The sequence below is a fragment of the Vitis vinifera genome, chromosome 3, assembly GCF_030704535.1.
Source record: "Vitis vinifera cultivar Pinot Noir 40024 chromosome 3, ASM3070453v1".
NCBI classification, from domain to species: domain Eukaryota; kingdom Viridiplantae; phylum Streptophyta; class Magnoliopsida; order Vitales; family Vitaceae; genus Vitis; species Vitis vinifera.
In genome coordinates this window covers 2,227,379-2,240,819 of record NC_081807.1, presented here as the reverse complement: position 1 = coordinate 2,240,819, position 13,441 = coordinate 2,227,379, and the positions used below count along the sequence as shown (strand labels likewise).

Here is a 13,441-nt window from a genome sequence, read left to right as displayed (position 1 = left end):
ACACTGTTTTACAATGTTGGTATCGGTTTAACTCTGATTAACAACCAAAATATTCTAAGCATTCTACTTCTAATAATCCTCAGGCTATGATTGCAACTTCTGCAACAATGGGAGACACTTCTTGGGTTCTTGATATAGGAGCTACACATCATCTCACATCTGATCTTAACAATTTGACGATCCATAATCCATTTACCGGTGGTGACAAAGTAATTGTTAGAGATGGTAAGGGTTTATCTATTGCAAATATTGGTAAATTTTATCTTGCCTCTTCAAGTGGTTCTTTGGTTTTCAATGATGTTTTGCATATTCCCTTTATTACAACCAACTTGGTTAGTGTGCAACGATTTTGCTCAGACAATGGCACCTTTATTGAATTTCATCATTTTCATTTTGTGGTGAAGGATCAGAAAACGAGACTTGCTCTTCTTCAAGGAAAAATTTGAGACGAGTCTCTATAAATTTTCTGCTACAATAAGAGACGTTGCTCATCCACTAGCCTTTTATTCTACTAGTAGTACTTCACATATTGGTTCTTTGAGGCTCTGGCATAATAGACTTGGTCATCCTTCTTTTGATGTTGTTCACAAAATCATATCTTTTTGTAAAATACCTTTGAAACGTGACAATAATAACTCTGCTTGTGAGTGTTTCCAGATGGCTAAAAGCCATCGTTTGCCATTTGAAAGGTCTATTTCTAGAACGATAAAACCATTTGGTTTCATCCATGCTGATCTTTGGGGTGCAACTCCTATAGTTTATGTTAATGGTGCTCGATATTTCCTCTTGCTAGTTTATGAAGCATTACTTATGTTCCAATGTTTTCAAGCCATGGTTGAAAGATAGTTTGATCCTAAAGTTCAATGTGTTTAGTCTGATGAGGGAGTGAGCTTCAGGCTTTTTAGAATTATTTAGCTATAAATGGTCTTCTTCATCAAGTCTCTTGTCCTTATACTCCTTAGCGAAAGGAAAGAGTTGAAAAAAAGAATCATCATGTTGTGGAAATTAGTCTTTCTTTGTTAATCCAAGCTGATATGCCTTGCAAATATTGGTTATTTGCATTTCAAACTACCATTTTTATCATAAATTGGCTTCCCTTTGTTGTTCTTTCACAAAATTCTCCTTATGGAGTTCTTTATAATTGTTTACCTGACTATACATCTCTTCGAAGTTTTGGGTGCTTGTGTCTTCCTTATATCTGCCCTTATGCTTTTCACAAGATGACAAACAAATCTGTTGTTTGCTGTTTTCTGGGTTATAGTGCTAAACACAAGGGATTTCTCTGTTTGGATATGGCTTTCTCTCGGATGTATGCTTCCTACCATATTGTATTTGATGAAACTCGATTTCCATTTTTAACAAGGTCTTTATCCTTTCAACTTGTATCACCATCCAACTCTTCTTCAACACTTCGTGATTCTAGTATTCTCTCTATTCCTACACAATCTTCAAGGAATCTTAATAATCCTCAACCTAATATTTCTTCTTCAATTACTGTTCCTATTGATTTTGTTCCTATTTCCACTTCGTCTGATTTCCTACTAGTCCCATCTAATCCATCTTTTTCTCCTACTTTACCACAATCCTTTTCTCCAACTTCCAATGCTAATCCTCCTTTACTTCCAAACCGAACTATTGTTACTCGTAGCCAAAATGGTATTTTTAAACCCAAAAAAATATTCAACCTTGTTGTCCAAACTACTGCTCATGAACCCTCTTCTTTCAAAGAATCCATGTTGCATCATGACTGGCAAACTACTATGAAGACCGAGTATGTTGCTCTTCTCTCCAATTCCACATGGTCATTGGTTCCTAAATCCGTTGATAAATGCATTATTGGTTGTAAATGGATATACAAATTGAAACTCAAAGTTGATGGCTCAATTGATCGTTTTAAAGACCGCTTAGTTGCAAAGGGTTTTAATCAAACATATGGTATTGATTATTTTGAAACCTTTTGTCTTGTTGTTAAACCAACTACCATACAACTTGTTCTTTCTCTCGCTATTTCTCGTGGTTGGTTAGTGAAACAATTAGATGTTAATAAGTCTTTTCTTAATGGTGAGTTAGAAGAAGAGGTTTACATGGTTCAACTTCCAGGTTTTGTTGATCATTCTAAACCCGATTTTGTTTGTAAACTTCACAAAGCCTTGTATGGTCTTAAGCAAGCTCCTCGGGCATGGTTCACAAAATTGAAGAACTCATTACTTGCTTGGGGTTTCTCTTGTTCTTTATCTAATTCCTCTATGTTTCTCTTTTGGAAATGGATTAACATGATCATTATTCTCATCTATGTTAATGACATTATTGTTACTAGTTCTAATTCTGTGTTGGTACACCAAATGGTTTCTTATTTACTCTCTTAGTTTGCTCTCAAGGACCTTAGTATTATGAATTACTTCTTAGGTGTTGAAGTATGTTGGCAAGGATCTTCTCTTCATATTTCACAAACCAAATATATTCAAGACTTGTTAAATCGTGTTGGTCTTGCAGATTGTAAACCTATTGTTACACCAATGACTACCTCTCACACTTTATTTGTCTTTGATGGTTCTATCTTGGCTGACCCTTCTCAATATCGCAACATTGTTGGAGCCCTACAATATTGTACCATTACAAGACCTGATATCTCTTTCTCTGTCAACAAACCTTGCCAATTCATGCAATCACCAACTGATCTTCATTGGCAAGTTGATAAACGGTTACTGCGATGTCTCAAGGGCACTACTTCCTTTGGTCTTTCCTTTCATTATTCTCTTGATCTTCAACTTACTACTTATGCTGATACTAATTGGGCTAGTTGCCTTGATGATCGTCGAAGTACAAGTGGTCATTGTATCTTTTTTGGCTCTAATCTAGTCTCCTGGAGCTTCAGTAAACAGAAGGTTGTGTCTCGTTTTAACACTAAAATTGAGTATAGAGCCTTAGCAAATGCTACTTTTGAATTTCAATGGATTCAACATCTTCTCCAGGAGCTCTCTATTTCACCTTCTTCTTCTCCTATTATGTTCTATGACCACATTTCTTGTTGCCAATCCTATTTTTCATTCTCAAGTTAAGCATGTTGAACTAGATTGTCATTTTGTTTGGGAAAAAGGTTCTCAATAAGACTTTGGTGGTTCAACACATCTTTTCTTGTGACTAGATTGCCGATGTTCTTACCAAAGCCTTACCTGTTCAACAATTTCTCAATATACGAAGCAAACTCATCATTCTAGCTAGACCTTCAAGTTTAAAGGTGGATGTTAAGCCATGTATAGTTGTAACTAAACCAAATTAGTTAGAAATCTTGTATCTAGATGATTAGTTCTGGTATTGTTAGATAATTAATTATAAGGTATAACTAACTTCAAATACATATAAATATGTAAAATCAATTCTCACAAAGTAGAAGAAATCTCAAAGAATAAAGTCCTTCAAAAGTTCAAGAAACCTCTGTTTTACTCTGTTTTCAATTTTATTCCATTCAGCTTTCTTTCAATTCTCACACTTCATATTTCTTAATGTAATTAATGTTGAAAAATACCAGTGTTTTGAAATGCGCTCTTAAGGCGCGCTCTAGAGCGAGGCGTCCAAAAAACGCCTTAAGGCGTTGGCACAACAACGTTGAACACAAAAGACAAACGCCTTTTCGCCTGAAGCGCTTCAAAGGCGCGCCCTGCGTATGTCTTTTACGCCTTACTCACTAAAGTGTGAGCCTTGGGTTTGCTGAGATGGCTAATAAAAAAAAAAAACCAACTTACCGTTGAAGACTGTATAACCCTATAAACACATTGAAGACTGAAGAGGGAACAAAGAGAACGAGTTGGGGGAGAAACCTAACCCTAACCCTAGCTTTTCATGGTTTGTACTTTCGACGACTTGAAGATCAACTTCTTCTTCAGCAACCTGAAGATCAACTTCTTCTTGGGAAAAACCATTGAAGTGTTATTCTTTTTTCTCACTCTGACGACTTCATATCGACGGAAGTTCTCCTTCAGCAGCAACACACCATGAAGAACGACATCTTCTTCATCTCGATTCTCAATAGGTAGGTATTTTCTTTCTATCGTTCACCCTCTCTTAGTTTCACATAGTCACACCCTTCTCATCTCCTCTTCTCTCTCTCTGTTTTTCACTCTTTTCAATGTCCAACTTCTCATAGCTTCAATGACACTATTTTCCTTCTCTAGTTATTTACCTTTATTTTTTTTTCTTCACAATAATCTCAAATAAATCCTAGTAGAAACTTTTATTGCACCCCACAACAACCTTTATTGCACCCCACAACAACCTTTATTGCACCATGTAGCAGCCTTTATTGCACCTGGCAGCAGCATTTATGCATGCACAGTGTAGTAAAGCTAAATGGTGCACTGCACCATTTTTTAAATAATGCACAATACTAAAGTTTTAAAGAGGCACCCAATAATATCTTTTAAATAAGGCACCTAGCAGTGTTTTTCTAAATAGTGAACCCAACACTGTTTTTCAACTCTTTCATGCTTTATTTTTAATTTTTAATTGTTAATTTGATATTTCAATTATGTTTTATAATTATTTTTAAGGTCAATTATATAAAGAAATTTAATTATTATTGTTATTATTATTATTATTATTTAGAATGAATTCCTCCGATTCGAAAACTTCACGAAAAGATTTTGTGTGGAAATATGTTATTGAAGTCTCCGAGGAGAAGTATATATGATGTAAGTTTTGTAATCAAAGATACGCGGGAGGGGTGAATAGACTCAAACATCACTTAGCCGGAACTCATCATGGTATGAAACCATGTACCAAAGTTAGTGAAGATGTTAGATTGGAATGCCACAAGGCATTGAGCATGCAATTATAATGAACAAAAATAAAAAAGAAATGAATTGCTCCAAGAAATTGGTGTGGGTCCAAATGAGAGTGCTTTCTCTAAAACAATGAGGGCATTGTAGAGTGGGAGTGGTAGTGGTAGTGAGAATGGTAGTGGGAGTGTAAATAGGAGTGGAGAACCTATACCTAAGGGACCCATGGATAAATTCACTATTTCATAACCTAAACAAAATACTTTGAATTCTAAGTGGAAGCTAGAAGAAAGGAAGAAAGTGTGTAGAAAAATTGGCCGATTTATATACTCAAAAGGTCTCCCATTTAATACAATGAATGATCCTTATTGGGTTCCTATGGTTGATGCAATTGCAAATTTTGGGTTTGAGTTTAAGCCTCCATCTATGCATGAATTGAGGACATGGATTTTGAAAAAAGAGGTAAATGATATAAATATCATGATGGAACAACACAAAAAAGCTTGAATGCAATATGGATGTTCAATTATGTCAGATAGTTGGACAGATGGAAAGATAGATGTCTTATAATTTTTTTGGTGAATAGTCTTGTTGGCACATGGTTTTTGAAATCAATTGATGCATCTGATACAATAAAAAAATGGAGAATTGATGTTCGAGCATCTTGATGAGGTGGTTGAAGAAATTGGATAGGAGAATGTTGTGCAAGTTATTATTGATAATGCATCAAATTATGTGAATACCAGAATGAGGCTTATGGAAAAGATGAGAATATTGTGGTGGACTCTTTGTGCTGCTTATTGCATAGATTTGATGTTGGAGAATGTTGGGAAGCTAAATGTCCATGCTAATACACTTTTGCGAGTTAGATAAGTGGTGAAGTTCATATATGGGCATACTTGGGTTTTTAGCTTGATGAGAACATTTACAAAAAATCATGAACTTATTCGTCCAACAATTACATGATTTGCTACTGCATTTCTTACTCTCCAAAGTCTTTATAAGGAAAAACAAGCTCTTATAGCAATGTTCTCCTCTGAAAAATGGTGTTCTAGTATATGGGCAAAAAATGTAGAAAGTGTAAAAACTCGAAGTGCAGTATTGTTTGATCCAAATTTTTGGTCTCATGTTGTTTTTTGTATTAAGACCATTATTCCATTAGTAAGTGTCTTAAAAGAGGTTAATTTATAGGAAAGACCAACCATGGGTTATATTTATGAGTTGATGGACTCAGTCAACAAGAAAATTCCATTTAATTGTGGGGGCATGGAGAGGAAATATGACCCAATTTGGAGAAAAATAGATGCAAGATGGACTCCACAACTTCATCAGCCTTTACATGGAGCAGGTTATTATCTTAATCTGCAATTGTGCTATGAAGATAAGTTTTCTAATGTGGATGAGGTGAGGAAGGGATTATTTGAATGCATGGATAAGATGTTAGATTATCAAGAACGTTTAAAAGTTGACATTCAATTGAATTCATATGACCAAGCAATGAGTGAATTTGGAGGCCGAATTGCAATTGATCTTCGAAGATTAAGAAGTCCTACGAGTTGGTGGATGTGTTTTGGGGGTTCCACACCAGAGTTGCAGAAGTTTGTTGTTCGAGTCATTAGCCTCACTTGTAGTGCTTTGGGATGTGAGAGAAATTGGAGCACTTTTGAATCGGTAATACTTCTATTTTTAAAAAAAAATTAGTATATGCATTTTAATTTATTCTAATGTTAGAGAACTTTAATTTAATTTTAATATATAAATTTGTTTCTTTATTATTTGTAGATTCATACCAAATAGAGATAGATTCGAACATAAGAAGTTAAATGTTCTAGTGTATGTGAGGTACAACACTAGATTGAGAGAGCAAAGTCTACAAAGGAAACAAAATGTTAATTCGATTTTGGTAGATGAGATTGATTCGGATGATGAGTGAATTGCGGAAAAAGAAGATCCCCTCTTCCCGCTTGATCTTTGTTGGCTTGAAGATAATGAACTATTTAATGTTGATGTCATTAAAATTGTGTCATCCCAAAACTAAGAGACTTAAACGTGATTAGACAATATGGTTTCTTCACATTCCAACAAAAGAAAACATGATGAATTTGCAAGTACTCAAAATTTTAAGTTATAAATTTTGTTAAATTTATTAATAAACTTAAAATATTTACACCTAATTTATACTTTATGTTAGGTAAAAATGGAGGTAAAGGCAAATGAAAGGAGTTGAATTTGACACCAATTCATGAAGATGAGGAGTTAGATGAGTCGGGAAGGTTTGATAGTGGGAACTTTCCAACTATTGATACATTGGACGAGGATGATGATGACATTCAAGATAATGATTTAAGTTGAAACGTTCTAACAATATGTGTTGAACTCTATTTGATATTTTGTGACTTGGTTATGGTTGTTTGGAAATATTAATATGATTGCTTTTATTTTCTATCGTGAAAGTATGGAATAAGTAAGGTTTTTTTATGTTTTTAGTTTATATTATTTTATTTTTATTTTTTATATATTATAAAATATTTATTAATTATAAAACGCGGGTCTCGGCTTACGCGCCTCATGGGCACAAAAATGCCTCACCTTAGGCCATCACCTTTAAAAACTTTGAAAAATACCATCCATTATTATTATTTTTTTCTTTCCTTCAACATGGAGTACTTTGTACTTAAACCACATTATTGAAATAGATATGAAGTGGTGGACGATTCACGTTCACTAACTTCAAGATATTGGACGGTAATCCAGGGGACCATAAGGCTCAAACAATTCAGCAAAAAACCCCTTCTTCCTCTTAGGGTTCCACCCCATGTCCTTGCAGAGTTGATCATTGTACCATATATGAAGAGCTGCTATGCATGATCTCCGGTAGTGCTTCTCTGAGCATCGCTTCAGGTACTGGTCCCATCTTTCTGCATCTTTCTCCATCTCCTTAATGCTTGGCAGCTTGAATGTGCCGTCGAGAAACTCCGCCAGCCACCGGCTCCTCATCTCCGACGTGTACAAGTTTGAAACACTCTCTGAGAATCCAATCACCGCTAGTTGTGGAACTCGAGGATGAATGCATTGCCTAGTCAAATAAGAAAGTCCCTTCAGTTCATAGTTCAATTCCAATTTTTTTTAATTAAATCTTATTTTATGACATTTTGTTTGGGTACGAAAAGTCAACACCGGCCCTCTCTAGCTTGGACTGGTCCTCAAAAACAATTTTCTGTTTTAAGAAAATTGTTTTTCAGATTTCAAAACATTTCTATAATCATTTCAATAGAAAACAGTCTTGTTCTAAAATCTGAAGTACAAATGATACTTCAAATTTGTATGGACTTCCATTCAGAAAATTTCAGACGAATTCAGATAATCATGCTAACCTGAAGAGTGGGATTGATGCATTTGGGGAGCCAATGATGTGGTTCTGAAAGGTGGGGGACACAAATATGTCTTTGAGCTTCTCATCTCCCTTGAACCCTGTTGCCAATATGACCAAATCCGACTCCAGAGGTGAAGCCTCACCGTCAACCACAATGCCTTCTTTGCAGAAGCTGAACTTGGGAGCTTTCTTCAGAATGATGCTTCCCTTCTCAACTCTATCATAGAACTCCTCCGGCATTGATGATATCAAACAAGAACTGATGTCTTTGTGAAAACTTTGCTCCGGTACCATCCCAAACTTTGCCAGGGACAGCTTCTGATTTACATAGGTTTCCACAAACTTTGAGAACCCCCATTTCTGTCCAAAGATTAGACAATAATTAATTATATACAGCTTAATTAACCGAGAATTAATTCTATATTTCAGGCACATATTTGTAAGTCTATGGAGCTGTACCAAAGGTGAAAGAATGGTAGCTAGGAGACTCAGAAAGAAGCCTTCACCAGGCTTGTGAACCAAAAGCTCCGCAAAGCGGTTAAAATACAGATAAGCTAGAGGCACCCCCCATGGATAGTAATCCGGGATGTTCCAGTGCTCGGTCCTGTATAACAGTCTGCATGGATTCAGCGCTCCTGCAAAAATTTTCAATCCTCTCTATTCAATCTACATGCGGGTTTTTTTTTTTTCTGTTTGTTTAACATGAAAATAGTCTGGGAATCTGAACCTATCTCTTACCATTTGCTGCTGAGCACTCCATTGCGATGTCCAGCGCAGATTTCTGGAATCCAACCACAGTAGTTCTTTTCCCTTTGATGAATTCAGCTGCTCTCTCGAAATCCATGGCTGCATACTCCATTGAATGTATCACCTTTCCACGGAACGCTTCTGGGCCTTTGCCTGCTGGAAATTCTGGGATCTTTGGAACGTCGCTGTATTGTCCAACACATAGGATAACAAAGCCCACTTGGTAAACCTGCTTATATATGACGCCTCTATATTACTTCAAACGACCAACAATGAATCTCAAACTGGCTGGAAATCAGCAATGTGACTATGATATTATCTTTTTTATATGATCATATGTATACCTCAGTTGAAAGGCTGTTTGTGTCCTTCACTGTAATGCTCCATTTCCCTTTAGAGTTGAAGGGCTCACCGGTACCGCTCCAGAGCTCCCATGCCTGCACCTCTTCATCCGATGGGCCTTCATACTCGATGCCGAGGACTTCAGAGTTAAACTTGATGTGGGGGAGCAAGTTGAAGTGGGTAGCATAAGAGACAATATAATCTAGTACTTGGGAATGGTTGGGAAACTCTGGTACAGAAGATGGCCATGGGAAGTCTGAGAACTGGTAGACGGATCTGGGTGTTTGGAGCTTTGTAGTCTCGAAAGTCTGGGTCCAAACTCCGCCGATGCTGCTCCGGGACTCGAAAACAACCGGAGTATAGCCCTTGGAGAGGGTATACTTGCAGGCTAGGAGGCCACTGATGCCTGCTCCGATTATGGCCACCTTCCTCTCCATTTAGGTATGTTAGATCTCGTTGTATAAGAGAGGAAACTTTATTCTCCTTCTCTAAATATCAAAGTGTAGATTTTTTTAGGTGAGATGAGTTGGTAAGCATGCTCTCTACCCTCGATCAAATCTTTCTTCCCTTCTTCTTCTCTACTTGGGATCAAATTAATTAATTATTTATTTATTTATTTATTTATTTATTTATAATATTAATTTATAGATCTTGGGGCGTGAGCCTATTTATTTGAGGAAGAATATAAAATAAATAATTACTTGAGTGTAAGTCTATAAATTAGATCTACATCTTGCATGAGAAACGAGGCAGAATGTAAAATAAAGGTTACACTGGTCACAACGTAGAATCGTTCCGTCCAGTTTTATAATTATTTTATTTTATTTTATGTTTTTTAATTCTTAAAATAATTATTTTTTTAACAGAAAAAAATTTTAAAAAATAACAGTTACCCTCGAAAATTTTCTTACCAAATAAACGTAATTAAAAATCCTAATTATTTATTTATTGCCAATTTTTAAATTAATTATATAAAAATAAATTTTATTATTATAATTTATTTAATCATATTTGGAATTTTTATTACTTTTTTAAACTCTTTTATAAATAATTAAAAAATCAATATTATTTTTTATTTTTAAATTATAAATGAACAAAAAAATTATATTAATGATTCAAAAACTATTTTAAAAAATAATTAAAAAATATTAATTTAAATAAATAAAATTTACCTTTTATATTTTAAAAATAAATAATTTAATAATTAAAACACTATTTAAAATATATATATTCACTATTTTCTTCTTTTTTTAATATTAAAAAGTATTTTAAAGCTTATTATCTTTTTTACTATTATAAAATAAATAAATAATTTTTTTTTAAATAACAGTTACCCTTGAACATTTTCTTATCAAATAAACGTAATAAAAAAATCCTAATTATTATTCAATGCCAATTTTTAAATTAATTATATAAAAATAATTTTTATTATTATAATGAATTTAAATATTTAAAAATATTTTAAATTATTTTCTTTTAAATTATTAATTTTAAAAATTTTATTTTAAACATATAAAAATAAGGAAAAAATATAATAATTATTTTATGGATATTTATCCTAAATATAAATGGATTTAACATGGATACCACGTAATAACATAGATTAAACCTCTTTTCATACCTAATGCTGAAAAGAAATCTTCAAGTGGTTTTGGCAATGTTACAAAAGCCTTGAATAACACTTGCAAACAATATAATTAAATGAAATAAATTTTATCTTTATGGCATCTTCATTTTTCACTTTCTAAACTCAATTATATATTAATTTGTTTAATTTTTTTATTTTTATACTTTGGTAGCCACTTTTCTTATCAATGTATATGTTATTACCCAAGGTCATAAATTTTATCCTTTTTGTTTTTATCATTTTTAGGGTTTTTCTAATATTTTTATTCCATATTTTTAAATAGAAATTTTTGTCTAATATTTTTTTTTTCTATCAATTTATGATATTTGGATCCTTATGAATACCCACTTATATATAGTGGATGTTGATGGTGCACCTATCACCTCTAAGTGAGAGGATATTTAGTGAATAATTAATATACATAAATATGTTGGGTGGGCATAATAAGCTGTGATATCAATTTGTTTGAGTAATAAGATTAATAAAGAAACATATAGGAAAAATAAAATTGGGGAGAGTTAAAAACTTTATTGTATTTCACTACTTTTTCTTATTTATATATAATCTCTTATTTATAAATACTCACATTAAACAAAATCGAAACTCATATTAATAAAATATAGAAACTTTTTAAAATTTCAAAACTTAAAAATAGAAACTACAATAATTAGTCAAAATAAAATATAATCCTTAACTTTTTAAAAACTATATCTAATTATAATATTTTGAAATTTTCTAAATCAAATTTACTTTCCAACAAAATAATATAGGTTTGGCCTTTTGATTATCAAGTCTTGAGACAAGGTGAAAATATCGATTTTGTGGAAGTTGAATTGTGCAAGGACGTGAATAGTGGGATTTGTCTCCCACTTTAACATGAGAAGGCAACGTGGAAGCCTTGGGAAAGAAGAGAATATCTCTTCTCTTTCTTCCCTCACTCTTTCTTCTGCAGAATGCTCCACCTGGCCTACATGTGATAGAATTCAAAAACTTTCAAGATTGAAGATTCGTCTTAAGTCTGAATCCTCTCCTATAAATAGAGCTGCAAATGGCTTCATCAGGCAGAGTTTAATAGAGAGTTTGGCAAGGGTTCAAGAGCTCTGAAAGAGTTAGCTTCAAGAGCAGAAAAAATATTAGAGAGTGCAAAAATTTTGAGAGTTCAAAAAATTTCCTCTTGTAATTTTCTTCTTTGAGTTAGAGTCATTCCTCTGCTGTCAAGAACCTGTAGTCATCAATTCTCTGTAATCAAGGTATATTTTCAATAAACAATATTTTCAGATTCAAATATATATGTTATTATGCTTAAATTTCTGCAATAAATTAGACAATATTAGACATAATAACACAAATATTTGAATCTGAAAATATTGTTTATTAAAAATATACCTTGATTACAGAGAGTTGATGACTACAGGTTCTTGACAGCAGAGGGATGACTCTAACTCAAAGAAGAAAATTACAAGAGGAAATTTTTTGAACTCTCAAAATTTTTGCACTCTCTAATATTTTTTCTGCTCTTGAAGCTAACTCTTTCAGAACTCTTGAACCCTTGTCAAACTCTCTACCAAACTCTGCCTGATGAAGCCATTTGCAGCTCTATTTATAGGGGAGGATTCGGACTTCAGATGAATCTTCAATCTTGAAAGTTTTTGAATTCTATCACATGTAGGCCAGATGGAGGATTCTGCAGAAGAAAGAGTGAGGGAAGAAAGAGAAGAGATATTCTCTTCTTTCCCAAGGCTTCCACGTTACCTTCTCATGTTAAAGTGGGAGACAAATCCCACTATTCACGTCCTTGCACAATTCATGACTTTTAATTTTTTTTTTTTTTTTTACAAAATTTGCACATCTTCATACTTCACATACTTTTCTTTTTTAAAAATATTTTTAGGGTTTTTCTAATATTTTTATTCCATATTTTTAAATGGAAATTTTTGTCTAATATTTTTTTTTTCTATCAATTTATGATATTTGGATCCTTATGAATACCCACTTACATATAGTGGATGTTGATGGTGCACCTATCACCTCTAAGTGAGAGGATATTTAGTGAATAATTAATATACATAAATATGTTGGGTGGGCATAAGCTGTGATATCAATTTGTTTGAGTAATAAGATTAATAAAGAAACATATAGGAAAAATAAAATTGGGGAGAGTTAAAAACTTTATTGTATTTCACTACTTTTTCTTATTCATATATAATCTCTTGTTTATAAATACTCACATTAAACAAAATGAAACTCATATTAATAAAATATAGAAACTTTTTAAAATTTCAAAACTTAAAAATAAAAACTACAATAATTAGTCAAAATAAAATATAATCCTTAACTTTTTAAAAACTAAATCTAATTATAATATTTTGAAATTTTCTAAATCAAATTTACTTTCCAACAAAATAATATAGGTTTGGCCTTTTGATTATCAAGTTTTGAGACAAGGTGAAAATATCGATTTTGTGGAAGTTGAAAGTAAGATGGTTTGTATATACATTGGAAATCATTTCAAGAATAAGCAAGTATTTGATAAAACTTAATATTTATTATTTAATGATTTAAGTTAATTTTAAGTTA

At 32.9% G+C, this 13,441-nt stretch overlaps 1 protein-coding gene across 1 annotated transcript; it reads right to left on the bottom strand.

Moving 5' to 3' along the window:
* Positions 1-7,387: 7,387 nt before the first annotated feature.
* Positions 7,388-9,833, bottom strand: LOC100248647 (probable flavin-containing monooxygenase 1). Its single transcript, XM_002278560.5, has 5 exons — positions 9,240-9,833; positions 8,887-9,124; positions 8,608-8,783; positions 8,150-8,508; positions 7,388-7,851 (listed from the first exon to the last, which is right to left on the bottom strand). The coding sequence occupies exons 1-5, from the start codon at positions 9,672-9,674 to the stop codon at positions 7,506-7,508; spliced, it is 1,554 nt and encodes a 517-aa protein (XP_002278596.1). The 5' UTR covers positions 9,675-9,833; the 3' UTR covers positions 7,388-7,505.
* Positions 9,834-13,441: the final 3,608 nt, after the last annotated feature.

Excerpts from the sequence above, each read along its gene's own strand:
- LOC100248647 (XM_002278560.5), bottom strand. The coding sequence starts at position 9,674 with ATGGAGAGGAAGGTGGCCATAATCGGAGCAGGCATCAGTGGCCTCCTA. Across the intron at positions 9,125-9,239 it reads CAAACAGCCTTTCAACTGAG|GTTTACCAAGTGGGCTTTGT; the intron begins GTATACATATGA and ends ATATATAAGCAG. Across the intron at positions 7,852-8,149 it reads GCATCAATCCCACTCTTCAG|GCAATGCATTCATCCTCGAG; the intron begins GTTAGCATGATT and ends TTATTTGACTAG.